This window comes from Rhineura floridana, chromosome 2 (genome assembly GCF_030035675.1).
Source record: "Rhineura floridana isolate rRhiFlo1 chromosome 2, rRhiFlo1.hap2, whole genome shotgun sequence".
In the NCBI taxonomy this organism is placed as follows: Eukaryota; Metazoa; Chordata; class Lepidosauria; order Squamata; family Rhineuridae; genus Rhineura; species Rhineura floridana.
In genome coordinates, this window is record NC_084481.1 from 103,205,096 (window position 1) to 103,231,430 (window position 26,335).

Sequence of the window (26,335 nt, forward strand, 5' to 3'; positions counted from 1 at the left end):
TTTCTTTTTCTCTGTCTGTCTGTCTCTCTCTCTCTCTCTCTCTCTCTCTCTCACATACACACACACCATTTAATATGCTACTGGAGGCACTTGGGTGTGCTGCTCTGATGTGTATTTTGGGCCATATTACTCTTTACTGCCACCGGTGCCCCAGAGCTGCCACTTTTTCCTAGCCCTTCATGATCTGTTTCAGAAGAAATTCCAAACTCTGAATATCCAAATTTCACAGTCCAAAATATTTTCTCACCAGTAGCTTGTCCACTCGCCACCAAAACTTTAGATCAGGAGTGGGGAGCCTTTGGCCCATGGGCCTATTTAGACCTGCCAGACCTCCCCCCCAATTTGTCCCATTAGGCCATTTTGACCAGGCCATGCCTATCTGACATCATATGACATCAGAGATGAGACAAGTAAAACTGCAGCAAAGCCAAAATCAAAAGGAAGAATTGTGAGTGCTTCTAATTCTTCCTTTGCAGCTATAGCTTGAATTTAAAAAGTGCTGAGTTCAAGCTGGGGAAGCAAAAGAAGAATCTGGAGGTGGACTGAAGTTACAGTCACTTGACATCATATGACATCAGGTGCTCCTGCCCATGTCAGAATAGTCCAAGAAAGGTTGGCCACTTCCTGACCTGGGCCTCCAGCCAGGCTAATCCCCTATGTCTGCTCTAGAATCTTGAAGGAAATGGCTCTGTGTGGAGTATTATTGCGCTTGAAGTTGTACATCTGGGATCCCTTTGTCCAATAATCAAGAGTAAAAAGAGCTGTGAGGAGGAGGGGCTGTTTTAACTCCTTCCTGCCATTTGCTCAAAATTCTATTTGCCTTCCCACTGGCAGAAGAAAACATATGGAGTCCCATCTTTTTCACTGCAAAGAGAACAGCATCCTCAGAAGGTGCTTCTGGCATGGGGAAAGGCAAGAAGGAAAGGGGTTAAGGTGCCCCTCCTTCACTGCTATTCCCTCTCCAATCAGAGTCTGAGGTCACATTCACACCATACATTTAAAGCACATTTAATGCACATTTGTACTTCTTCACACAGCGCATAGCTACACTATGGAACTCACTCCTTGGATGGATTTAAAAGAGGATTAGACAAATTTATGGAGGATAATGGTATCAAAGGCTACTTGTCACGATGGTTATGCTCTGCCTGCAGAGTCGGAGGCAATATGCTTCTGAATACCAGGTGTTGGAAACCGCAAGAGGGGAAAGTGCTTGCAGGCTTCCCGTGGGCATCTGGTTGGCCACTGTGAGAACAGGATGCTGGACTAGATGGGCCACCAGCCTGATGCAGCAGGCTGTTCTTATGTTCTTATTTGAAGTACATGTTTTCCCCAAAAAAATTCTGGGAACTGTGGTTAGTTAAGGATGCTGGGAGTTGTAGCTGTGAGAGGTAAACTACAGTTCCCAGGATTCTTTGGGGGAAGCCATGTGCTTTAAATGTGTGGTGTGTCTGCTTTTCAATTTTTAAAAAAGGTTGGGGAAGAACCATTGGGAAGAAAATAAATACACAACTGTGTCTAACATAGTTTGGCTCTGAAGGTATTAAGCTCCTTAGGAAGACTCTTTCAATGTCTTCAAGGTGCTGAGTATCTAACCTTACATTTGAAATTCTGCAGACTTCATAACTGTTCCCTTTTTCTCTGAACATTTCCCAATAAAGGGTGCCTCAGATTTTCTGAAAGGTTTGGCACTGTTGGGCTACCCCAAATAGAATAGTCTGCAGTGAGTCTCTTAAGCCACTGATGGAAAAAGCTCTTGCCAAGCAAAGATTGGAAAGTTCTTCCCTTGCCTTCATCACCTCTTGATTGTTCTGTTAATCAAGAACAGTAAACAAAATTAAATCTTGCACAGTCAAGAAATTCGATGCTGCAGGTCACAGGACAGACAGCTGTAGCTCACTCCTTTTGCACATTTTTAATGAAAGCTTAAAGGTCAATGCTAAATCTTGCACATTTGCAATAGAAAGGAGGTGCAGGCCCTATGGGGCTGTGGCAACTCCCATTTTACCCACCCATTACACAGCTGTCTAGTCATGGAGACCACACTGGGTGACAAAGCTTATTTTTCTTGTATCAGTTAACTTAGAGGTGACCTGTTGACAGGTATTCCTGTTTGATCTGGCAACTCAGTTCTTGTGCACCTGATACTAATTGTCTATAAGACTGTTTAGGAAAACCATAGCGATTTAATTTTTAAAAAACACTGTGTAGTACTAGGGATAAAACAGACCAGATCAGAAACAAACTAGAAGGTAGGAGTTTAAGATCACAATGTGACAGGAAGAAAGTCTACAAGTTGAAGGCTAGTTGTATAGAGCTATACAAATGACTTTTTCCGTATGCCTCTTAGTAGAATTTATTTGCTTAGGGAATTAGGCTTGATTCTGGATTTTCTTTTAGGGGTTTGTATTGGTTTTCCCCTTGGTCAGACGTTGAATTTAGTAACCATATTCACATTCTTTCATTTCTTCTTCTTTAGCTTGGCTCTGAGTGGACTGCCCCAGGAGAGTTCACAAAATTCAGCTCACAAGTCTCCAAGCCAATCCGGTAGGTGTTGCTGCCCTGTCCTTCTGCTCTTCAAGACAATTAAGTATTCCTGTGGTCTTTCCAGATTTTGTTAAAGTCCTCCACTGGGGCAAGCATAAAAAGGTAAAGGTGTCCCCGCACTTGTAGGGTGAGTCATTTCCGACTCTTAGGGTGACGTCTTGTGACGTTTACTAGGCAGACCGTATAGATGGGGTGGGATTGCCAGTTCCTTCCCCGGTCTTTCTTTATACCCCAGCATATGCCGGGTACTCATTTTACCGACCACGGATGGATGGAAGGCTGAGTGGACCTTGACCCCTTTTAACGGAGATTCGACTTCCTCCTTCCGTTGGAATCGAACTCCGGCTGTGAGCACAGCTTTGGCTGTGTTACCGCCACTTACCACTCTGTGCCATGGATAGCAAGCATAGCTTATGGAAAAACAAGCATGTGCAATGTAATGCTAGGGAACATTTGGGCATGTATTCAACGTAGCTCTAAGTCAAATGTTCCATTAGTGCAAGGAGTTCTTGTGTAACAGAACATTTTCCTCCTTCCACATGCCCCCTAAATCTGTTTTGGGGTTGCCCCCAATCCTCCAGAGCAGATTTGGGGATGCCACAGGGTGCCCACGGAGGGAGGATAGGGCAGGAAATCCCCTTGCACTAGCTGAAGTTCTTCTGCTAGTGCAAGGATTTAGCTGAATATTGCCATTGGTCATATCCTCCAGCAACTGATCTGAAATACGGTGTGAGTATGCCAGTTCCAAAGCCATCTCACATTATACACCCCCTCCCCCAAACCATATGGAATTCACAGTCACAAGATGAGATGGTGGCCATTAGCTTAGATCTCTTTTTTAAAGAATTTGACAAATTCATGGAGGATAGGTCTCTCAGTGGCTTTTGGCCATGAAATCCAATGTTCACAAATAATATACCGGCTACTAGGGAGGGCTGTTTCCACCATGACCTGTTTGCTTCCAGAATCATCTGGCTGACCCCTGTTGGAAACAGAATGCTGGATCATATCCAGTAGGTATGATAATATGTTTATGCAAAAAGATATTAATATTTTTATATAGTTTAAAGTGCCTCTTTCAAACTGTGCAGGCTCCTCATAAGTGGGTTTTTTAGCAGGCAAACTTAGGTTATCATTTTGATCCCAACCTCTTGTGTATGTTTAAGTGTTGGAGAGATATACTGTAAAAGAGGAAAGCTGTCTGCTGGTAAAGTGTGCAGGGTTTCCTTATTACACAGAACACTTTGTCAAAGCCTTGCACGCATTTAATACCAACAGAAACTGGTTTAACAATATTTTGTGTCTCATTCTCTGAGACTTAAGTACTGCCCATGCCCACTTTTTCAGTATGCCCTTACATCATTAGCCCAATTCTAAAATGGTACAAAAACAAGACGTCCAGATCATGTTGAAGGGCATGGCACAGCAGACTCACAAAATGACAATTTTTTATTTATTTATCCATATCAGGGGTAGCTAACGTTTTTTGGCTCAAGGGCCACTTTGAGCATTTGCCACCCCTCAATTTCACACACATGCGCACACACACACACACACACACACACACACATGTGTATACACTCTCAAGGTATGTACACACATACAATCAACAGAGGGAGGAACAGACAATATATATACACACACATGCGCACGCACACACTCTGTGTGTGTGTGTGTGTGTGTGTGTGTGTGTGTGTGTACAAGAGCCTGTCCATGTACATACACTCATACAGCCAGAGAGTGGACAGATGCAGCCGACTGACACACACACAGCACAGTGTTTTTTCTCTCGAGGGCACCATTGGTGTAGAAGAGTCTCCAGCCGTTGGGAAGAGAAACAAACCTTCTTCTTACCTTTGTGAAAAGATTTATTTATTATTTATTACTATTTCAATTTATATACCGCCCTTAGCAGAATAGCTCTCAGGGCGGTGAACAAACAAGATAAAATACAATATATCATAGTAAAAAATCACAAAAACATGTACAAACAAACAACAGAAAGCACAACAAAAACGAAATACAACACAAATTAAGGATACATGTTAAAAGTAGAAAGATTAAGAAAATTAAAAGATCCCTTCTCCCTCTCACATGGCACCACTGTTAGAAAGCCTTTAGCGAGGAAACCAGAAGAAATGCTTCTTCCTCTTTCATAAGTCTCTCTAAGACCTTCTAACAGTGGCACCCACTTGGTAAGAATGGTATCACACCAGAGGGAGAAAGGGCCCTTTTATAAAGATAAAAATAGGTAACATCCCCCCCCCCGCCCCTGCTTATCAGATTGGTGGAGACTGCTCCATAGTCTCCACCATGGTGGGGGCACAATGTGCCACCTGCTAATATTATTGTTGCTGTTAACAACAATGCAGGCAAATCTTTTGGGGGGGGCTTTGCATGCCACCAAAAATCATCTGGGGGCCAAAAATGGCTTGTGGACCATGGGCTAACCACCCCTACTTCTTACAGCACTTGCCACTTACAACAGCCCTGTGAGATAAGCCACTATTTCCCCAATTTCCAGTTGTTCACATCCACACAGTGAGTTCTTAGCAGAGGATGAATTTTGAACCCAAGACTCCCAGATCCAAAGCCAGCTCTCCCTTAGGGCAATCTAAGGTGGGAAATGAATAATTGTTTATGTAAACTTGCTCCTTCATTAGCCCGTTGCTTTTTCCTCATTTCCAACTTCTTTTTCTGCATCTTCCTTTTCCTATTCCATCACTCCCTTCCATTCCCCCTCTTTCTAGTCTTGTCAGTCTCAATCTACTTTCTGTCTAGATTTGGCGCCTCTCAGCTCCCCCTCCCATGGCTTGCCTCCTTTTTTGACACTGCTCTGGATGGAGCTGGCAGCTCTCATCTCAGCCTCTCTTTGCCTGCCCCATCAATTCACTGTCAAGCAGGACCTTCTGTGGAACTCTGTGGCCTTTCCTCATCCACTCTGCATACCTGCAGCAGTTCCCCTGTTATGTGTTCTGTTCATGTGCAGCGAATGGCTGCAGTGGGTTGGCCCTCTTTTCTCACATTCACTTTGCCCTTCACCCAGAAAAGAAGGTTTGTTGAGCCCACAGCTTTATTGTTGTCGTCAGAGCTCATGACAGTAGTGCTCAAGTAGGCCACGGGGAAAGACTGTTCAGGATCATGAACCACTCCCTTCATGGTGGTGGCCTGTGGCCTGCTGTCATGTGCCCTGCATAAATATATTTGCGAACCTTTTGGCATAGCCTCTTGTTGCTCTGTGATATATCCTGTGCCCTGCCCTCAGATGGGCAGAAGGACAGATGTGAAGAGCAGGGCATGCAGACTTTTCTTGCTAGGGTTGGGACATAAAGGGTGCTGAAATAATAGTGAAGATGTGTGCTGAATGCTTATAGCTTCTCCCTGCTGCTGGAAGAAAGAAATGAGGGAAACTGTCCAAATGCAAAAAAGGAGGGGGACATGAATGAGCAAAACACCTGCTCAGAGAATAAAGAGGCCCAAACCAAGCCTTGCTATTGGGTATACTGGCAGGTTTTCCAGTGTAAGTGTCATGCCTGTCCCTCAACAGAACTAATAAATATGATCTCTCCTACTGCCTATTAGTGTGATAGCACAGCTATAAACAGTGAAGGAGAGTGTTAGGATCCAGTGCATGCTGAGAAATGTGCTGCCTTAACCAGAAGTGCTCAGAGAGACAGAGTGAGGGTTCTTTCCCCATTTCAGCTCTAAAAGGTAGCGGACTGAACTTACTTTTCACACCAATCTCTTTGAAACAGGCAAGATAACCACTTCATATGATGCACTGGAATTTCATGTAATTGAATAATCCAATAGTAGACCAATAACATCTCGAGGGCCACAGACTCCCCTTTCCTGCTCTAGACAAGGAGTAAGGGGAAGAGGGAGTGCTTATGAGAGCTTCTGTAGTTAAAGTGAGTTCCTGTTCAGAGATGGGTGTTTTATTTAAAGGGTGAAGGGTTGTCTTCCATTTCAGGAGATGGATGTTTCTGTGGCCTTGAAGGTGGAGGGTCTGGGTGCTTATCAGATAGAACCCTCCTCACCCCAGCTTATTTCACCCAGAGTCCCACCCCCCTTTATGTTCAATCATTCACGGGCCTTGAGGTGCATGTTGAGATCTGCCATGAGGTGACTTAAAAACAATGCAAAAAAACTGAATCCTGTAGCATCTTTATGACTAAAAAATGTACTGAGGCATTTGCTGTAAATGCCGCTGTAACAATAACATGGCTATCCCTTTCAAAAAGAACAGCAGCTTCATTGTGGAGTAGACATTTGGGGTGGAATGACGGACCTTCAGGCAAATGAAATTAAGGGAAGAGATGAGCTAGATTCTGTTTCTACAAGCCATTCTTTCTAAAATCATGAAGATAATGTATAAGCTGACTTCAAATTATATGCCTAGAACCAAAGCCTTTTAAGCCGTTACTTTTTCTTTTCGTTTTCATTGAAGTGAAGGAATAACTTGACACAGTGCAAACCTAGGCCTTCAGCCCAAGGTTTACTTGTAACCGTTGGCATAAATGTGAGGAGATGGTTCCCAAAGGCTTGAAGGCATAAATAGGCCTTGCAAGATTTCTGCCCCCCTGTGAGCTACCATTTAAGAGCTTTCCTTGTGGGGTGTGAATATACTGCAGATTCCCTTGCAGATGATTAACTGGGGACAATTCAGTGCAATAATCCAATTAGGGAACCAATGAAAGAAAGTGGGAGGGAAAGGCGGAGACTGTTGGTGGTGGCAAGAATAGTTTGGGCACATTTGCCACACACAGTTCATTGAAGCAGCTGATTGGAGCCTAGCCAGTTTGCATAGCAAGAGTTTGGTGTATGTCCCGGAGTTCCCAAGGGATATTAGAGGAGCTTTTTTCCTCCTCCTTCAATTGAACTACAGCTGTGGTGGAGCAGAGCTTGATGTTCTTGGTTTACACACCCTTGGTTACGCAGGGCAGTGCTCTCACAAACATGGCATGAGAGACAGATTTGATTCTCTTTGTGTTACCTGCTGGATGATAGGGTGTAATATGGTATGAAAGGGTTACACAGACCTCCTTCTTTTTTAAGCTTCCATAGCAGTACTGTAGCTGTCACACCTTGTTTCTCACCTGTAGTGCTACTTCTTTGCTGTTTCAGTTTCAATGCTTCACGCAGCTATGCCACTGCACTTGGCACCTCTGCTGTTTCAGCCAGAGCCTTACTGCTTCTCTGTAGTCAAAGCAATCATCTCAGTGATTTTTTGTCTCTCAGTCTCCCACCCTTGTGACGTTTGGTGCATCAGCCCAAAAATTCTAGGCCACTTGATAAAAGGATTGATACATTTCCCATTGTTTCATTTGAGTAAACCCTATGATCTAGAATCTGAGAAATAGCAAGATGTGCCCACACTGGAGCAGAAATAAATTTAATTAAGCATCTCCATACCTCCCCTTTGCTGATATCAAACTGGACAGTACTGTCTCTTCATATGCAAAATCCTCATTTTGTCTGGGGAGTTGTGTATGGCTTGACATTTTGCAATCATGATAATCAATACATGCCACCTAACATATATTAAATGGCTTTATGGGAAGTTTTGTTAAGTTTCATTAAAAATTCCTAAAATCCAAAATCATATCCAAGAGGAAGAAAGCAAGGAAATATAACATGTACATGTTCTTAGGCAGCACTGTATACTCAAACAAAATGTTATAAGTAGTTGATAGTTTCTTCATTTTCCTTTAATATTCAAGCACATAAATAAATAACTGGTAAGATGTAAAGGCTGAAGAAAAAAATGGTTTGAAGTTTGAAAAAATGTTTTAAAGTTTAAAGAAAGTGAAGACTGAAATGCTAAATATTAACAGTGATAGTACCCTGGAGGACAGAAACAAAATTCACAAGCATCTTGATAGGCTGGAGCATTGGGCTGAAAACAACAGAATGCAGTTTAAGCAGGGATAAATACAAAGTTCTACACCTAGGAAAAAGAAATCAAATGCACAGTTATAAGATGGGGGTTACTTGTCTCAGCAATACTACATACCAGAAGGATCTTGAAATTGTTGTTGGTCACAAGCTGAATATGAGCCATGTGAATATGAGCAATGTGGCTGCAAATAAGGTAAATGCTATTTTAAGCTATATTAACAGAAGTATATCTTCCAAATCATGTGAAGTACTAGTTCCCCTCTATTCAGCACTGGTTAGGCGTCATCTTGAGTACTGCATCCAGTTCAGGACACTGCACTTTAAGAAAGATGCAGACAAACTGGAACAGATGCTGAGGAGGGCAACAAGGATTAGGGGGGTGGAAACAAAGCCCTGTGAAGAGAGACTGAAAGAACTGGGCATGGTTAGCCTTGAGAAGAGAAGACTTAAGTACTTGAAAGGTTGTCACCCAAAGGAGGGCTGGGATTTTTTCTCAATCATCCTAGAGTGCAGGTCACGGAAGAATGGGCTCCTTACATTAGGAAAAACAGCTGGTATAGCACAGTAGGGAGGAGAGCCTGGCTGGAAGTCCAGAGTCTGTGAGTTCAAATCCCCACTCGTGTCTCTTGGGCGTCAAGGGCCAGCTAAAGATCACCCCCACAGTGAGTGGCTCAGGGGTTACGTGCCCTGCCACCTGTGCAGCCGTGGGAAAGCTGCATAGTCCCAAGGAGCCCAGTTGTCCCCCAGCTGGCAGTTGCGGACAAGGAAGGGGCTGGCTTGTGCAGCTGTGGCAAGCTGAGCAGGCCCTAGCCAGCTGGGGAGGACTAGCCTCAGAGGGAGGCAATGGTAAACCCCCTCTGAATACCACTTACCATGAAAACCATAGGGTTTCCATAAGTTGGGATCGACTTGAAGGCAGGCCATTTTCATTTTTACATCAGGAAAAACTTCATAACTGTTAGAGCAGTATGACAATGGAACCAATTACCTAGGGAGGTAGTGGGCTCTCCCAACACTGGAGGCATTCAAGAGGCAGCTGGACAGCCACCTGCCAGGTATGCTTTAATTTGGATTCCTGCATTGAGCAGGGGGTTGGGCTTGATGACCTCGTAGGCCCCTTCCAACTGTGTTGTTGTTATGTGCCTTCAAGTCGATTACGACTTATGGCGACCCTATGAATCAGTGACCTCCAAGAGCATCTGTCATGAACCACCCTGTTCAGATGTTGTAAGTTCAGATCTGTCGCTTCCTTTATGGAATCAATCCATCTCTTGTTTATTATTGTCTTTTCTAGTGAATCCTGTCTTCTTATTATGTGTCCAAAGTATGATAACCTCAGTTTCATCATTTTAGCTTCTAGTGACAGCTCTGGTTTAATTTCTAACACCCAATTATTTGTCTTTTTCGCAGTCCATGGTACGCACAAAGCTGTTCTCCAACATCACACTTCAAATAAGTTGATTTTTCTCTTATCCGCTTTTTTCATTGTCCAACTTTACATCCGTACATAGAGATCGGGAATACCATGGTCTGAATGATCCTGACTTTACTGTTCAGTGATATATCTTTGCATTTGAGGACCTTTTCTAGTTCTCTCACAGCTGCCCTCCCCAGTCCCAGCCTTCTTCTGATTTCTTGACTATTGTCTCCATTTTGGTTAATGATTGTGTCAAGATATTGCTAATCCTTGACAAGTTCAGTGTGCTCATTGTCAGCTTTAAAGTTACATAAATCTTCTGTTGTCATTACTTTAGTCCTTTTGACATTTAACTGTACTACTTCCAACTGTACTACTTTATGATTCTATAGCATTTCAGTCTATGGAAAGACTGAAGAAAATGGATGCAGATGAGAAACAGAACAAGAAATCTGAAGCATTTCAAGAAGGAAGGAGAAAAATTAAGAAACTAAACCTGAACATATGAAAAGAAACATAGGAAACAGTCTGTCAAGCCCCCGTATTGTACTCTGTTTGGCAGCAGGACCTTCAAGTGTCTCTGGCAGAACTCTTGCTTTCTGAGCACCTGATACCTATCCCTTTGGCTGGAAATACTAGGAGTTGAACCTGTGACCTGGTGTGTGCAAAGCATGTGCTCTTCCCTCCCATTTGGACTGCTGTTCGAGGCTAGGGCTATTCCTCTACTCACTTAGGTGTTTGAGGTACATACACTGTATGAGTGAATGTTCCCACCAGTAAGATTCCACATGGCCCATTGCCTTTGCCACTAGGTTTAGGAATCAGCTGCTCTCTGTCAGGTTTCTGAAACACCATCTCTTCTTTAAATGATGACTGCAGTTGAGTCACCAGGCCATCACATAACGTTGGTAGCCACCACCACCCCATTCCCCCTTTGGGGTTGGACCTTGCTTTCTTCCCAGCACTTGAGAACCTTTTGCATGTGAAGTGCCAAAGGCCTAGGAGCCCAGGGTATTTGTGTTGCTGTGAAATGAACCCAGTACCCCAAGTATTTGGTGTCTTGGGCAGCTTAAAGCAGAGAGAGAGAGACTTCTGTCTCACTGTGTGAGAGGTGGATATGGTTACCATGGCAGCAGTGACATGCAATACACCAAGCCAGGGAGCGTGTGTGAGAAGGTTTTTAGGAGCCCCCTGCTCTCGCTGATCAGGACTGACGGGCAGCCGTAACAAAACAGCAGGATCTCAACTGCAGCTGCAGCTTCTGTGCCTTGCCTCTGTCAACTGGGTGTGGGCATCTGTTACCTCCAGGACAGCTGACAGCATTGTCTTCATGTTTATGTTTTCTTTCTGTCTGTCTTTCTTTATCCCCAAACCCTGCCTGCTTTTTGCTCCACTTCATTTCAACATGGCTAGTTGTTTTCTGAATGCTTGAAAGTTTTCCCCATTACTGTTCCTGTTTTGCTTTGTATCTGTGCTGAGCCTGGGTGTGTATCCTGTGTGCAATCCGGCTGCATGATTTTGAATTTGGCTTGAAATATCAATGCTGAAAGTATCCAGATTTTAGTTGGGAGAAAGAAAAAATGTTTAGAGCTATCCTAGTTGTACAGAGAGAATTGAAGCTACTTAGGCAAAGAACTGAACCTGTATTGACAATGTCTGGTTCAAAGAAGGGTGTAGCTGGGGCTTCCAGCAGTCAGAAAGCAGAGATTGTATTGCACACAGCTATTCCCATTCTTTCTATAGCTCCTCTTCTCTGTCCCTACATCTGTTTTCACCTCTTCCACATCCTGACCCTGCTGTCTGTAATAACACTATTATTGGTGAAGAGCACTGTAACCTCTCCGTAGTCCATTGCCTCAAGTACTTTTTTCTTAGCCCAGTTCACTTGCAGTATCAGAGTTGGGCTGGGAGGAAAGCGGCTGGGATGATAGACCTCTCTGGGAAGAGGAGGTGGGAGGGGTACCACACCCTGTACCCATATGCATATTTTGATGTTGGTTGGTTGAGTTTATTTATATGCCACCTTTCTACAGCAAGCTGTGCCCAAAGCGCCTTACAACAAACATTCAAAATATGTTTCATTGGGGTAGGGGAGAGAAATCAGTTTACAAAACATAATCAGTTCAAATGGGACAAAAACCAGCAATTTAACAAACATAAAATAAATCCAGTATTACAAAAGAAGTAATCCAGATTTAAACTCATAAGTACAAAAGAAGAAAATGAAAAAAAGCTAACAGACAATAAGGTTTCTGGTGCTTGTCTTGCTGAACTCCAAGGAGCCATAGGAGCCTGCCTTAAATGTTGAAAGCAGACTTTCCCAAACCCTTTGCTTTTTATGTAACAGAGAAGTCCATGGCTTTGGTTGACTTACCAGCATACAGCATGTTTCCAAGCACTTTGCACTTGTTGTTTCAGTGATCCTTACAACAATGTTGCAAGGCAGATTATTGTTGTTGCTACCATCTGTGTATTTCAGAAAGGAAGTAGGGAGAGAGCTGAGATTGAGAGATGGGGACTGGTACATTTATGGCTAAAATGACATTTGAATCGCTGCCTTTCCAGATCACAGCTCAGGCACTTGGCCACTGCACCACCATCTTCTTCTTCTAGTCCTCTGTCACACTAGCCATTCTTAAACTGTTCCCAATTCTGTGCAAAAGTGAATGCTGCCATGATAAATGCACTGTATAAACAGTGATTTTGCACACACCTGTGCAATTCATTCTGTGGGTGGAGCATTGATGAGAGGAGGGTGAGCACACTTTTGAACCAAATTCTTTGATGTGCAGCATATTTTTTTTCAGCCTAATTCTTGCAGAGCCACTTTCATGTTAACCCCCAGAGGACCCAAATGAGCCATAGCATTTTGAGAGACACTAGAAAGAGGAAGTGGTTTCCTGAGAAAACTGCAACGTGAACAGCAAATAGCATCACAATCCTGCATTGCATTTCACTGTCTCTGGGTACACACAATCTTATTGCCGGAGGGTCAATGTGGAACAGTGTGGGTGGCAACTGGTTTCATTCACTAGCGTTATTTGTGAGATCTCTATACCTAAAGCTTCTACTCCTCAACCCTCCAACATTTGCTGTAGCTGACAGTTCCTCAAGGACAAAAGCATGGTAGTCCTAGAACTCAGGTAACCCTTGGAAGTACCCTTTTTAAAAAATATGTTTTTAATAATGTTTTTAACCCTTTTTTAAAGTTGTTTTTTTAATGTTTTTAATGCTGTTCTGTTTTAATTTATTTTAAGATCTGTTTTTATGATGTTTTAAAAGTGTTTTTAGCGCTTTGGTTGCCGCCCTGGGCTCCTGCTGGGAGGAAGGGCAGGATACAAATTAAATAATAAATAAATAAATAAATAAAGTACACTTGTTGTTTTCTAACGTTCTCCTTTGCTTCCCACACAGCGTTCTCTCCTCCAGGCGTTATTACTTTGAGCTCCTCCACAAGCAGGATGACCGTGGTTCAGACCATGTGGAAGTTGGTGTGAGTAAATAAGTCTCTTTAGATCCTTCTCCCCCGCTTCTGGTACAGAGTCACCTGGCAAGAAAATTAAACATGGTTTGAAAAATAGAAATAGATCCTGGCCTTCTGTTTTGTGCTCTCTTGACTGAAAATCTTGACAGCAAATAAATCCCTTATGGTCCATCAAAGAAGCCTTTATAACCAAAAAGACATTTTTAGCAGAGCTTTAGCTGGTCAGTTTTGCAAAGACCCTTATTAACTCAGGCCTTGTTTGCATATTTGAGGGGAAAGTATCCAGCCATGGAGTACCCAAGGATCCATATTTATCAGATAAACCCAAGCAGAAGGGAACCCTTAACCTTCTTAATCTATTTTACAAAACTTGGGGAAATTACTCCCCAAGCCCTTTTTTCTCTATTTCATGCAGAGAAATGTATTTTCTCCTTAAAATTAATTGTGTCCTCCTCTGGGGAAAGTGCCAGAAAGAGTGTGAGAGGGACTTCCTAGCTGGTAATTTCTTAAACTCTTTTATTCTCAAGAAAAAATATCTCCCATCTCCTAGAAACTTTAAAAATAGCCTCATTTTCATGCCTCTCAGAGGAGCTGTGTTCCCTTTACAGAAGCCTTCACTGCACTGTAGGCTGCTGGAGGTGAAATATTAGTCATTTTAAAGAGGCTCCATTCATCCCACTTGTAAATTAAAAGGCAAAAGAGCCACTCAATGTAAATGCTCTTCCTTCCCAATGGCTGTCTGTCCCTGCTGTGAAGTCTCTGCCAAATGATTCTAGGTCACCCTGGCAGGTGTAACAAGCAGAGCACAGAAAATATGAAAAATACCACATGAGATTATCTTTGCTTTAAAATCGTATGTACCAATTGCCTGGATGCTCTGATAGATAAGAAGCACATATGCATGCAAGGTTGTTCTTCCTGCTCATCAGCTATTTAGCAGTTCTACGTAAAAACTAAATGTGCAGAATGAACAGCATATGGCCCTGTCTAAAAGCAAGTGTGTAAACTAGACAGATGAACATTGACACATTACTGCTTTTGCCACTTTACACAGTTCAAAAGCTTGTCAGTCATTACAGAGGCCCTCCAGGCACCAAGATTAACAATAATAAATCTCCATCCTACCACAGGAGGAAAGGAAGTTGCCTTATTAAAACCCAAAGTGGCTGGTGCTATTGTGTTCAGGCATTACAAATGGTTACATAGAAACACAGGAGCTCAGTCCAGCTATAGAAATATTAGCAGTGGGCCTGAAAAGCAGTTACTTGACTCTCTTCTGCTAAAATCCCGGGCTGTGTTCTTCACAAGGATAGTATGTCAGCGTTCTCTCTGTCTCTGTCTCTCTCAGGCAGCATAAGGACATTCATAATTTGAATAGTGGGCCTACGACAGAAGCATGCACGCATTGTTGTTTTGTTGAAATTAACATCTTCCCTCCCAGATCATGCTCCATGGAAACCAGTTCTGTGTGCTCTTAGCAGAAGCTGGCTGTGCACAGCTCTGATTGGCTGGAACCAGTGACATTATAAAACAACTTTCCCTTACCCAGAACAATTTTTCAACTATTTTAAATTAAAATTGTGCTTTTTTTTTTTTAAGTGGACAATATACATTTAATTTAAGAAACATGCATGCAGTGTTTTTGGGCAAGGAAGTGAACAGTTGGCATGCACATTGGGAGAAGGGCAGTACAATCAATTGAATCAGTGTTTGGTTCACTGATTAGTACATTTTCTCCCATTCTGAATGTGAGAGGAAGTCAGGCTTACCGCTGGCGGAGTTGTGCTGCAACTCTATTCTCCTGTTCTACAGCTATATGCAACCTTAGCTTATTTTTTAATAGGAATTGTAACAAGCTGTTGCTTCCTCACTCAAGGGAAGGAACAAGGGTTCAGCTGGACGTTAAAGAGGTTAGAAATATTGCCCAAATGATTTGCAAGGATGAGATTGCCCTCTCCTACAACGTCTGTGCACAAGGCACATGGATTTGCATGTAGCTGGGTGCTTGGGACAGTTAGTTCTGGTTGACTGGCAGCATCCCCCACCAGTTTTACTCTTAATATCATATCAGTACTATCCTGGATCCAGCAGCCTTGGTGTTGTCCCCTTATCATTCATAGGGGATGGTTTATTTGCTGCAAAGAGACTGTGCTCTGTTGCTGGACAGGGAAGCATATAACCTGCAAATAATCTATAAGATGCATTATGCACCATACATTTAAATCATATTTCCACCAATCCTGGGAACTGTGGTTTGTTAAGAGCGCTGGGAATTATAACTCTGTGAGGGGTACACTACAGTTCTTTAGATTCTTTGAGGGAAACAGTGTACTTTAAATATATGATGTATATGCAGCCATAAACACGCTTGATTTTAGAGAAAACGGAGGGGAGGTTCATTAGACGGTGGGACTTATGCTGGTCATTTTGTGTTGATTTTTTTAAAGGGCTACACGTGCATCCTGCGTGAGTGGTTCAGTGAGGAGTATTTTTTTTTTTAAGGAAGAACAAAAATAGAATAGCATGTCTTTTTAAAAAGTTAACCAAAATGGCATGCTTTGGGCAGTGAAGGAGGCATCCATCACAGTGACTATCCGATTGGTAGCTATGACACTTGGGCAGTTACATTCCACATGGCACTCACTTCTCACTTTCCCAGCAACAAAATGTTGTCAGCTGAGTGCTCAGAAAAGAAATGTCCCTTTAAAAAAGAAAGAAGAGGTACTAATATGTTTTAAGATGACTGGATTCCTAAGTAACAGCTGCCTATTGTTTGCAGGTTAGAGAACAACTGAAAATAAGTGTCTGGAAATGGGATGATTCAACAGAAGTGTATGCTCTTGGACGATCAATAGCTGGGTGTGATTAGGCCGGATTGCTAGCTGGTAGCACTAAAAAGCAAAAGGAAGCTATAACGAACAGGGTCATTGCACTGATCTAATATCCTTGCAGTAGATTCACACCCATTGCTGCATCAGAAGACATACAGCCAGGGAGAACACTGAATTGCATGACGTATCTAGCTTCCTTTATACTCGTAAGCATGAGCGGACCTGCCTAGTCAACATACTAGCTATGATGGGTAGCGCTGCCTGATTCTTAGGACCAGCCCAAGAGCACTATGTGCTCGACAACAGCAGGCTGCTGACTGAGAGTGGAACATGCACTTCCTCCATGCAACATGTTCTCCCAAGGAGAACAACCAACCAGGGAGAATAAGCATTGAATGGGACCTTCAGCAGCCTGCCTTCTGGATCCTCCTATTTTCCTCCCCATTCACTATTCCTGCCAGCTGCTTTCCCCCAAATTCCCTGTCCCCACATGCAGGAGAACACACAAATTCATGCATACTGATCGACTCCCCTCCCTCTCTCTTTCAGTGGCGAGTTTTTCTTCCCAGCTTCAAGTTTGAGGTCCTCGATTCCTCCTACATTTCACTCTATACAGGTAAAGCCCTCTTCCCTGCCCCGCCCTGAGGTTTGCTACATGATTCTTCCTGTTGCGCAGCAGGTTGGGCTACAATGTGCGTAGTTGGTGTGCGTGCAAAGGAAGGAGCGTGCATGCTTAAGGAGCTTTCTGTGTACATGGCCAGCAAGATCCCATAGAGTTAATTTGTCTTGCATGTTAATTTGTCTTGCCTTTCCTTTGTCATACCAAAAACCACCATTGTGCCATGAGCAGCTCACTTTTTTAGCATATGTTTTGAAAAATATACATTACCACCAATGGGTAGAAGGACTGCCAATCAGAGAGAGAGAGGCACAATCCTTTGCCTCAGAAACCACCTGACACTAACTAGCTCCCATGTAAAGCTTTCACTTTGGCCATGAAGAGTGCAGTTTGCACCATGTTGGCTTTCCTATCTTTTCAGCACCAAATAATGTCTGTCTCCTGTTTGCCTGAGTGTGTGGCAGTCAGTAATCGGTTAACAATTGTAAATATTATCACACATTACTGTTCTTTAATTTGATTGGTCTACTGCTTACTGTTTCTACTGATGCTTGATTTGATTAGTTTATTTTTGTTGTTTGCATCACCAGGTGAATTTTATGCTTCCTGGCCTTTTATGGTTTTAATCATCTAACTGCTGTGTTTTTATTATTTTATAATTTTCTTCTTTATGGGATATATGTAAGCTACCTGGAAGACCATTCTGGTAGAAAAGGAGAGAAGAAATTATTTTAGATTAATTAGGTTTCAGTCCTTTCTGCAATAGTTAGTCATTGATTTCTGATTTTAAATGGTTATATTGTATATGGTTGTAAACTGCTTTGATTTTTTTTTATGAATAGGGGTATACAAATATTTTTTATCAAGAAAGTAAGTAAATCTACACACCTACTTGGGAGTAAGTCCCATTGAACTAAAGGGGATTTACTTCTGGGTGGACTGCGCTGTTAATTTAACTAAATAAACTCATCCTCAAACTCCCTCCCACAACAGACTCTTTCCAGGGCTCCACCAGGTGGCTTTATTAATTCCTTAGCAGAGAAGTAGGAAGCCCCAGTTCCCCGGGGGCCAAATGCAGCCCTCCAGGCCTCTATATGTGGCCCTCTGTACTCTTCCCAGGTCACGCCCCTCGCTGGATCCCAAGTATGTTTGTCTGGCTGGAATGTGTAATTGAGGCCTGATAATGCCTCTTGCTTGTCTGTACGGAGGACACACGGGTGTGCGAGTGTGTGTGTAGAAGCTAGCCTACTGCACAAAGGTAAGAACATAAGAAGAGCCTGCTGGATCAGGCCAGTGGCCCATCTAGTCCAGCATCCTGTTCTCACAGTGGCCAACCAGGTGCCTGGGGGAAGCCCGCAAGCAGGACCCAAGTGCAAGAACAGTCTCCCCTCCTGAGGCTTCCGGCAACTGGTTTTCAGAAGCATGCTGCCTCTGACTAGGGTGGCAGAGCACAGCCATCATGGCTAGTAGCCATTGATAGCCCTGTCCTCCATGAATTTGTCTAATCTTCTTTTAAAGCCGTCCAAGCTGGTGGCCATTACTGCATCTTGTGGGAGCAAATTCCATAGTTTATGCGCTGAGTAAAGAAGTACTTCCTTTTGTCTGTCCTGAATCTTCCAACATTCAGCTTCTTTGAATGTCCACGAGTTCTAGTATTATGAGAGAGGGAGAAGAACTTTTCTCTATCCACTTTCTCAATGCCAGGCATAATTTTATACACTTCTATAAAATTAACATTTGTTCCTGCACCCATTTTTGCCTCTGGCCCCCACCCACCACTGTCATGTGGCCCTGGGCAAGTTGCCCAGAAGGGAGTGAGGCCCTCGGGGTGAAAAAGGTTCCCCACCCTGCCCTTTTCTCAGCTTCCTCCCTATCCAGGCATTGCCTTCGGATGACCTCCTCAGCCAGGTTTTAGCTTTTTCCAGCCAGTCTCCTGCTGCCTGCTACTCTCAGGTCAACTTTTTTGGACCTGAGGGCACATTTCAAATTTTTAGAGCGTGCTGGGGCACCAGTCACAAAATGGTAGCCATGGAAAGAGGGTGGAAATGCATAACACAAAAAATTAGAGAGTAGTCATGGTTAAGCTTTCCCCATAATTATATTTCCATACTAGAAAATGTTTGACCTGTTGAATTTCTGCTTGCCATACAACTGTTAAAGGCACAAGAACCCTGTTTTTCCCCAATGCCAAACCTAAACCAAAGCCTAGGCTGCCATCCTGTACCCACATATCTGGAAGACAGCCCCATTAAACACAAACAGACTTACTTCTGAATCGACCTGCACACCATTGTACTGTATGTACACTATCACCAGCTGTCCAAAGAACTCTCCTGTCAATTACAGCTCTGACTTACTTATTGGCTAATAACACTGAAAAGCAGGAGCCACCAGGCAGGATTATTATGCCCTTAACAACTATGTTGCAGGCAGAAATTCAACAGATTAAGGCTTTTCTAGTATGGAAATACTATTATGGAAAAATTTGCCTGTTTACATTCAGTCTGTGAGGCATTTTCTTATGTGTGTGGCCACTGATTTAGTTTTTGGGCCCTCCACTACATCTGCAAAAGAGGACATTTATTTACATATGATATAAACATATGCAAATTTATGCAAATCTTTGTCTTTTTTATGAGTGGGTTGGAGTGTGCTGGACCCAAAAAATCCTGTTGGCACCTCTCAGCCTAATTCCATTTACCTGGAATTAAGCCCCATTGAATTCAGTGGGACTGACTTCTAAATAGTTATGGTCAGGATTGTGATGTAAGGTTCTAGTGCACACCATCCTGGGAGTAAATCCCATTGAACGCATCACAGCTTACTTCTGAGTAAACATCTACACGATTGCATTGTAAATCTGCAATCTTCTGTATGGTTATTTGGGAATAAATCCTGCTCAACTCAGGGAATAAATATACATAAGACTGGAATCTAAATGCGCTTTTTCTCTCTCTCAAAAGAGAGCAAAGGTAATAATGTGTAGGGCAGATAATTCTCTTGAAGTCATTTAGTCTAACACTCCTTTCACTGGACCCTCCATACTAGCTCACAATCTTCATCTTTTTGTGGTGCCCAAGGAAAGAGCTGCACCATTGCTCCATGTCTGTAGGGTGAGGAATACACTCAGTAAAATGATCTCAGATAGATCAAGCAGCTGAGCCGTGAAAGGTGTGCAATCAGGACCTGTGTGTACTTGTGTGTGGGAACTAAAAATAAAATAGCATGCCGGCATGACCCTTCACAAAAGGCAAAAGGGATTGGGAGTGTGTGTGTGTGTGTATAAGACTTTACTGGGCATATACAAGCAGCAGTATTGTTGGTGTGCTACTGATGCGTATAAGCAGCAGCCGTGCTCTTCTTTTCCAGGGCTCCTGTTGCCCTTTCCCCTTGCTGTCTTGCTGGTCTCAGAGCGAAAAGCAAGAGGCCAGCAGAAGAGCACTCCTGGCAAATACCCGTCAGCGGGTGTTTCCAAAGCTGAGTTATGAACACCTGTCTTGTAAGCAGGGATGGATAGCGTCGAGTTTAATTAAATCCATAGATCTTCTGCTTCCTTCCTCATAACCTGGCCTGGCAGCAGGAGGCGCTTGATGAATAGATCCCAGCCTGGCACTCAGTACACAAGGCGCCTGTAATTAAGTATCCCATGGAAGGTGTAGATAAGGTGGAGCGGGTTGGGCCAGTCATTCTCTTCGTTGCAGAAGCACGAGGGCTCGATTGGCACAAGAGGAATAGTGGCAATTGCGATATTGACAGAAGTGCCTGCAAGATGGATGCCCTGTGAGGGGATATTTCCTTCTGGATACATCAGTCACTATCAGTTTTCTTCTCTCCCCTCTGATCTGAAGCTCTTGTACCCCACGAGGAGCAATTTTCTTGTTATCTCACTCTCTGGCTCAGCTCCTTCCTGTGCTGCAGGACAGTTATTAAGAAGGAGTAATTGCATGTGGAGTTGCAAGAGACTGCATCTTTTAGGGGAAGGCTAAAATGTGAGCTCTTAAAACTTAGCATACTTTTAGCCACTACACAGATAATCATCAGCAGAATCTCTGTGTATAATCATTCTTAAATATCAAAAGGGGCTCTTAAGGTGTGTCCACATATTCATAGACCAGTTTCATACTGGTGCATGCAGGTAACCCAGGGATAGCCAGCATGGTGCCCTCCAGATGTCCTTGGACTCCAGCTCCCATCTAGCATGGCCAATGGTCAGGGATGATGGAAGTTATACTTCCATAGCATATGAAGGGCACTACATTGGCTATCCCTGAGCTAATCCATGATGTTACCGCAGTCTAATTTGGAAGTCCTGAATGACAGAGGTAAAGTCTAATGATGTGATTATGCTGCAGCTTTCAGACAGAGAGACTGATACTCCTGAGGCTATCACAGACATAGGTGCCATGTCTTCAGGAGATTGTCAGCATGGGAAGATGGAAGATGGAAAATGGAACTAATAGAGATAATAGAACAATGGCTACTGAAATTATTGAACCTAACAGATTCTGATGTGATGGATTAATTGAAATGTTTATTTTGACTATGGTTATGACAATAAGATTATCATAATTAGTAATGAGATGGATTAATCGATATGCTTATCTGGAAAAAAAAATTGATAGATATATTTCTTAAAGAATTGAAACCTCTCTTTGACTTTTTGTGGAAAGAATAAAGTAATGTTTATGAGATTTGATGATTAAGTAAGATAACTACTGGAGGAAAGTGATTTTATAATATGACTTAAGAGACAGGATTGTTATATATTATAGACTTATAACTGATTTGATCTTTGACAAATGGGAAGTCAATATTTTACTCTTTATTTTTTATTTTTGTTTTTTTTTTTCTTTTTTTCTTTTTGTTTAACTATTTTTGATTTTGTTTTTTGTCTTTGAATGTTTTATGATTTTGTCTTGTATGTTTTATGAAAATCTGAATAAAAATTATTGAAAAAAAAAAAAAAAGGAGATTGTCAGCATGGGTTTGTAGGAGTAACTAGCACCTCTTCCATTGATGGCAATGATCCACCCCTAGATCTGGCTACCCACGAAAGCCCCTCCCCCAGAGCCAACTGGCCCCTCCTAATTTTCCCCAGCCCAGCTTTACTTTTCTAGACTCTGTACTTCAGGAATATCCAGACTGTTGACAGTGTTTCAGTCAAAGACTTTACTTACCCAGTCTCTTGCCTACTTGCCATTCCACCACAGCTGCATCTTTCACTTCCGTTGCAGAAAAAAAAATTGCTTTTCTAGACTTTGTACTTCAGGAATCCTGTTAGTAATGTTTCAGCTAAAGTCTTTACTACTGATCAAAGAATGTAAATCCTAATCACTATATCACAAATCCCTTTTTTAAGGAAAAATATTTTATTGCTGTCTCCAGCCTTGGATGATTATTCAGCATTCAGTGTGTGTTACAAGTGCAGGATTTCACAACACTGTTGTGTTGATAGTCAACAAACCCACTTCAGCTGTTCATGGGGGACTCCCTTGGGAACATCAGCAAAATAGTGATTGGAGCACAGGTCATGGGATGTGCATCATGGTGGCCTCCCCGCTGCAGCAGGCCAAAAAACATGGATTCCATTCCTCAATATGATTTGGGGAAGACTCTCTGAACAGTTGGCCTACATAGAATCGTAGAATAGTAGAGTTGGAAGGGGCCTATAAGGCCATGGAGTCCAACCCCCTCCTCCAGACAGCCTGCCTTACTCTGTGTAGCACACTTTTCCTGAAGGGATGTATGAAAGTACCTGTGGTGAATAATTTTTGGCTATGATAGTTAGACTGGCCTTGAATGCTAGATGCAAAGAACTCTCCTGGATGCAAGTGGCTTGGGCAGCAGCTGCTGAAGTGCCTTTGAACAAAGAGCCACCCATCCAATCTCCTGCGTAAAGAGCAAATAGCACCTCTATTCATCTTTAATGTAGATGTGAAAGTTTCATTCTTTGAGACTTCCAGATGAGTCCTGACCCCTCTTCATTTTTTATTATTTAAAATGTATTAAATTGTCTTTTAAGAAAAAGTAAACATATATGCAGGCAACATAAAACATTATTATAATCAACAATGATCTGTAGAATATGTTAAAGCATTATCTTCATTTATATATTTATATTCTCCATAATTCAATAAATCCACAGTCCTTCCAAGTCAAATTAATTCACCTAGCACAAATATTAAGTGTCCTTTACTGTATCTTATATATTGTTGATATTTCTTGTCTGGTATTTTCTTAGTCTCTTGCCCTATTCTAAAATCTAAAATACAGTAGGGCCCCACTCATACAGCGGGTTACGTTCCGGACCCCCGCTGTAAAGTGAAAACCGCTGTAAAGCGGAACGCATTGAAGATAATGGTGCGCGTTGCACAAAAATGACGCACGATGAGCAAAAACCACCGTAAAAGCGGAACAAGTGCCGTAGGAGCGGGGCCTTTCTGCAATTGACAACCGCTGTATTAGCGGAACGCTGTAAGCGCTGTAAAGCGAGGCCCTACTGTAAAGGACTGCCATTTTTCTACTATCAGCTCTCCCTTCTCATACCCATTGAAAGTAAGTTAATTCATTCAGTGATACTTGCCAAGTCCTTTGCCTGGCCCCAGTTCTGGCATGCAACAGTGTTACTTTTCTCTCAGGCCACCTTGAAGACTTTCCTCTTGAATTTCTACCAGCTCTGTTTCCTACCTTGTCAAGGTGGGAAGTGCCTCCACTGAACTTGGCAAAGTTCATGACATGGCCACCAAGGCTGCCTCTTGGTTTTCCACAGCTGTATCAACTCCATACTGTTGACATGGGTTGAAAACCTGCCTTGTCAGTGTGCTAAACAGATATGACTAGAAAATCCAGGAGGCATATTTTATAAATCAGAGTGAGGTGACCTTTACGGCTGCCTTTTCAGTGCTTCAAAGCATGACGACTGTGCTCTTGTGTTACGGTATGGAAATTGTTGTATCATACCTTTTATTTTTGTGTTATTAAGTGCTTGTGTGATATTGTCTAGTAGATTTTAGGACAAACCCAAAAGGGTAAAATCAAAATAAGTATGTACTATATTTGTGTTTTCTCCAGGTTGCCTGGGGAAAGGGGTGGAAGCTGGGAACATATATTAAGCATTGTTGAAAGTGTCAATTTTAGCATTCAACCTGGGGAATTAGAAAATGAGGTTGCTTTCATTGTGTCAAAAGCATCTTTTGTCTCACGGTAGCTAGGAAAGCTTTATTCACAGCCAAAGCTGAAAGCTTTTAGAATTGTTGTTCTGGTTTATTATGATGCTTTATTATGATTTTTTTATTTGGTGTTCTGCTACCATGGCTTGCCTTGCAACTTGTTATTAGCAATCTAGGAACAACATTGGAGGAGGAAGAGGAGGGAACGTTTGAAGAATCAAGCAAAGAGATGGTTTATCCAGATAATTTGTGCTTATATCAGGACTTACATGAAAGTCCCACCCTCTGTCTTCTGAAGCTGCCCATCTATCGGCTCTTCTGTCTCTTGTATTTCCAGTCTCTGTCACTTAATGAATGTGCTTACCCATATGTCTGTTCTGTCCTGTTTCTCTTTTTTAAAAAAAATCTGCACAGAAATTCACATTTAAATATGTGTTTTTAAACATATTTTTCTCAAAATATTCTAAGCATATTTTCTGTCAAAATACACATTTTAAATGTGTTTTGGTTTTTGAGCCATTAACTGCCTCAAACCTTTCAGGAAGTGCAAAAGCCACTGGCTAAGTTAAGTTCCAATCAGCACATTAGGTGGGGAGATGTGGATCAGGCCAGTTCATATCAGGATTTGCAAAGACTGAATTCCAGCCCATCATTTTGGAATATCTGGTCTACATCATAAACTGGTTCACATCACCACAGCCCTTTTGTATGTTGTTAATCCAGGCAAGTGTCAACTACCAGGCTTTGTCAGCCAAGGGTGGCATTGAAATTCCTCACTCTGCCCTATTCTCCTTATGCAAAAAGACAGGAGTAGAATTATGCATCAGGCTGGGAAGATGAATTCCTCTTTCTTTTTATCTAGTCTTGGTGGGGCCACAGAATACAAAAGTGTTCCTTCTTAAAAACCCAGTCTTCCAGGAAACCTGATCATCTATGGCTTCTAGAAGAGAGACTAGGAAAGCTGGTTCAAAGCCTTGATTAGCTACGGACATGCTAGGTGATCTTGGCCAAGTCATGTCTCAGAACACTTCTGACCTAATATTCCATGCTTGTAGATAAACATTTTAAAGCTCTGTGTAGCATTGCTATGTGTTGATTGATCATCCATGCAATGTTCTGGGCCTGTCTCCATGAGCAGAACCTCAAAGAAGTTGAGGATCATTTTAGAAATGTTTCTGGTTTCTGAGTACCATCCTTCCAGATGGAGATATTCACATGATTGTTTTAAGTTTAAGAAGACCATTTGTGAGCACTGTTTGGAAACCTGTTCTCAGCTTCTAATCACTGTAAAATAGAAAGTACCATAGCCTCCTTGACAAGGCTGTCACAAGAATAATAGATAAGTAAAGATTTTATGCCACTGAGCACATAAATTATATATAAGTAGTGAATGGCAACAATCATATAATTATTCATGTTTCTTGCCCTCCCCCAGGGGACAGTCAGTAATACTTTATCATCCCTGTTTTGATACAATTTAATAATATCAGCTTTTAGAATCCATTTCTACAATGGAATAAAGGCACTTTTCATCCTTCTGGTCATAAAGATGTGGGACAGCCATATTTGCCCTCCTTCCTGGAGAGCTGAAGTGAGCTGGTGTTCCAAACACAAGCTGTCTTGGCAGCTGAGAATCATAGACAGGTGAGAACTGCCTATCCTTAGTGATGGGTACATCTGCCTTTCTTCCAGCAGACCATGCACAGGCTATTGCTGTCACAAGAAAGAGAGTTAATCACCATTCCTCTCCCTCTTCCTAGGCAAGCAGGCTGCTTGAGCAAGCGATTGCTCTTTTAACTAGGATGATACACAATGCAATTAACTTCTCCAGTAGGTACTGTTTAGTTCTTCCCGTTTTTCTTTTCCTCCCTCTCCCCTTTTTTTCTTTCTTTCTTTTCTTTTCTTTTCTTTTCTGTCTGTCTGTCTGTCTAATCTATCTAAAGAGGCTTGGCTTATTTATTAATTGAGCAGAGAACTGGACCAGAATCCATAGAGTTCAGTGTGACTGAGTCACTGTCTATTACTCCAGTTTTGCAGTATGAATTGAGCCTTGTCTGCCCTTTTCCCCTCCCCCAGTCGCATGAAGTCAACCAGACTGCTAAGTTGACTTTGCTGTGCTAAGCAACCTCACCCTGATTGAAATCTGTGCCACTTCCTTAGGGAGAATCACAATGGCATTTGGTGCTGACAGTTGCTCTCAGACAGGTAGTTTTTCACTGATCAGAGTATCACATAAGGAAATGGTGTTGCCTGCCATGAAGTCCATGATCCAATAGTGTTTAGCACTCTGTTTCTGATGGTGTTTTCTCCCATACCAAAGGTTTGTGCCACATTAAGAGGTACAAACTCTGTCATAACTGGTCTTGA

General features: G+C 42.4%; 1 protein-coding gene across 5 annotated transcripts in view; it reads left to right on the forward strand.

Moving 5' to 3' along the window:
- The window catches only part of B4GALNT4 (beta-1,4-N-acetyl-galactosaminyltransferase 4), a 248,877-nt gene that overhangs the window by 196,417 nt on the left and 26,125 nt on the right, over positions 1–26,335 (forward strand). For all 5 annotated transcript variants that reach the window (XR_009760580.1, XM_061609887.1, XM_061609889.1 and 2 more), the window contains 3 exons: positions 2,480–2,547; positions 13,280–13,358; positions 16,730–16,796. Coding sequence is in view for 4 of the 5 variants with exons in the window: in XM_061609887.1 (XP_061465871.1) it covers positions 2,480–2,547; positions 13,280–13,358; positions 16,730–16,796 (214 nt within the window). In the remaining variant the exon portion in view is untranslated. The remainder of the gene's footprint in view (positions 1–2,479; positions 2,548–13,279; positions 13,359–16,729; positions 16,797–26,335) is intronic.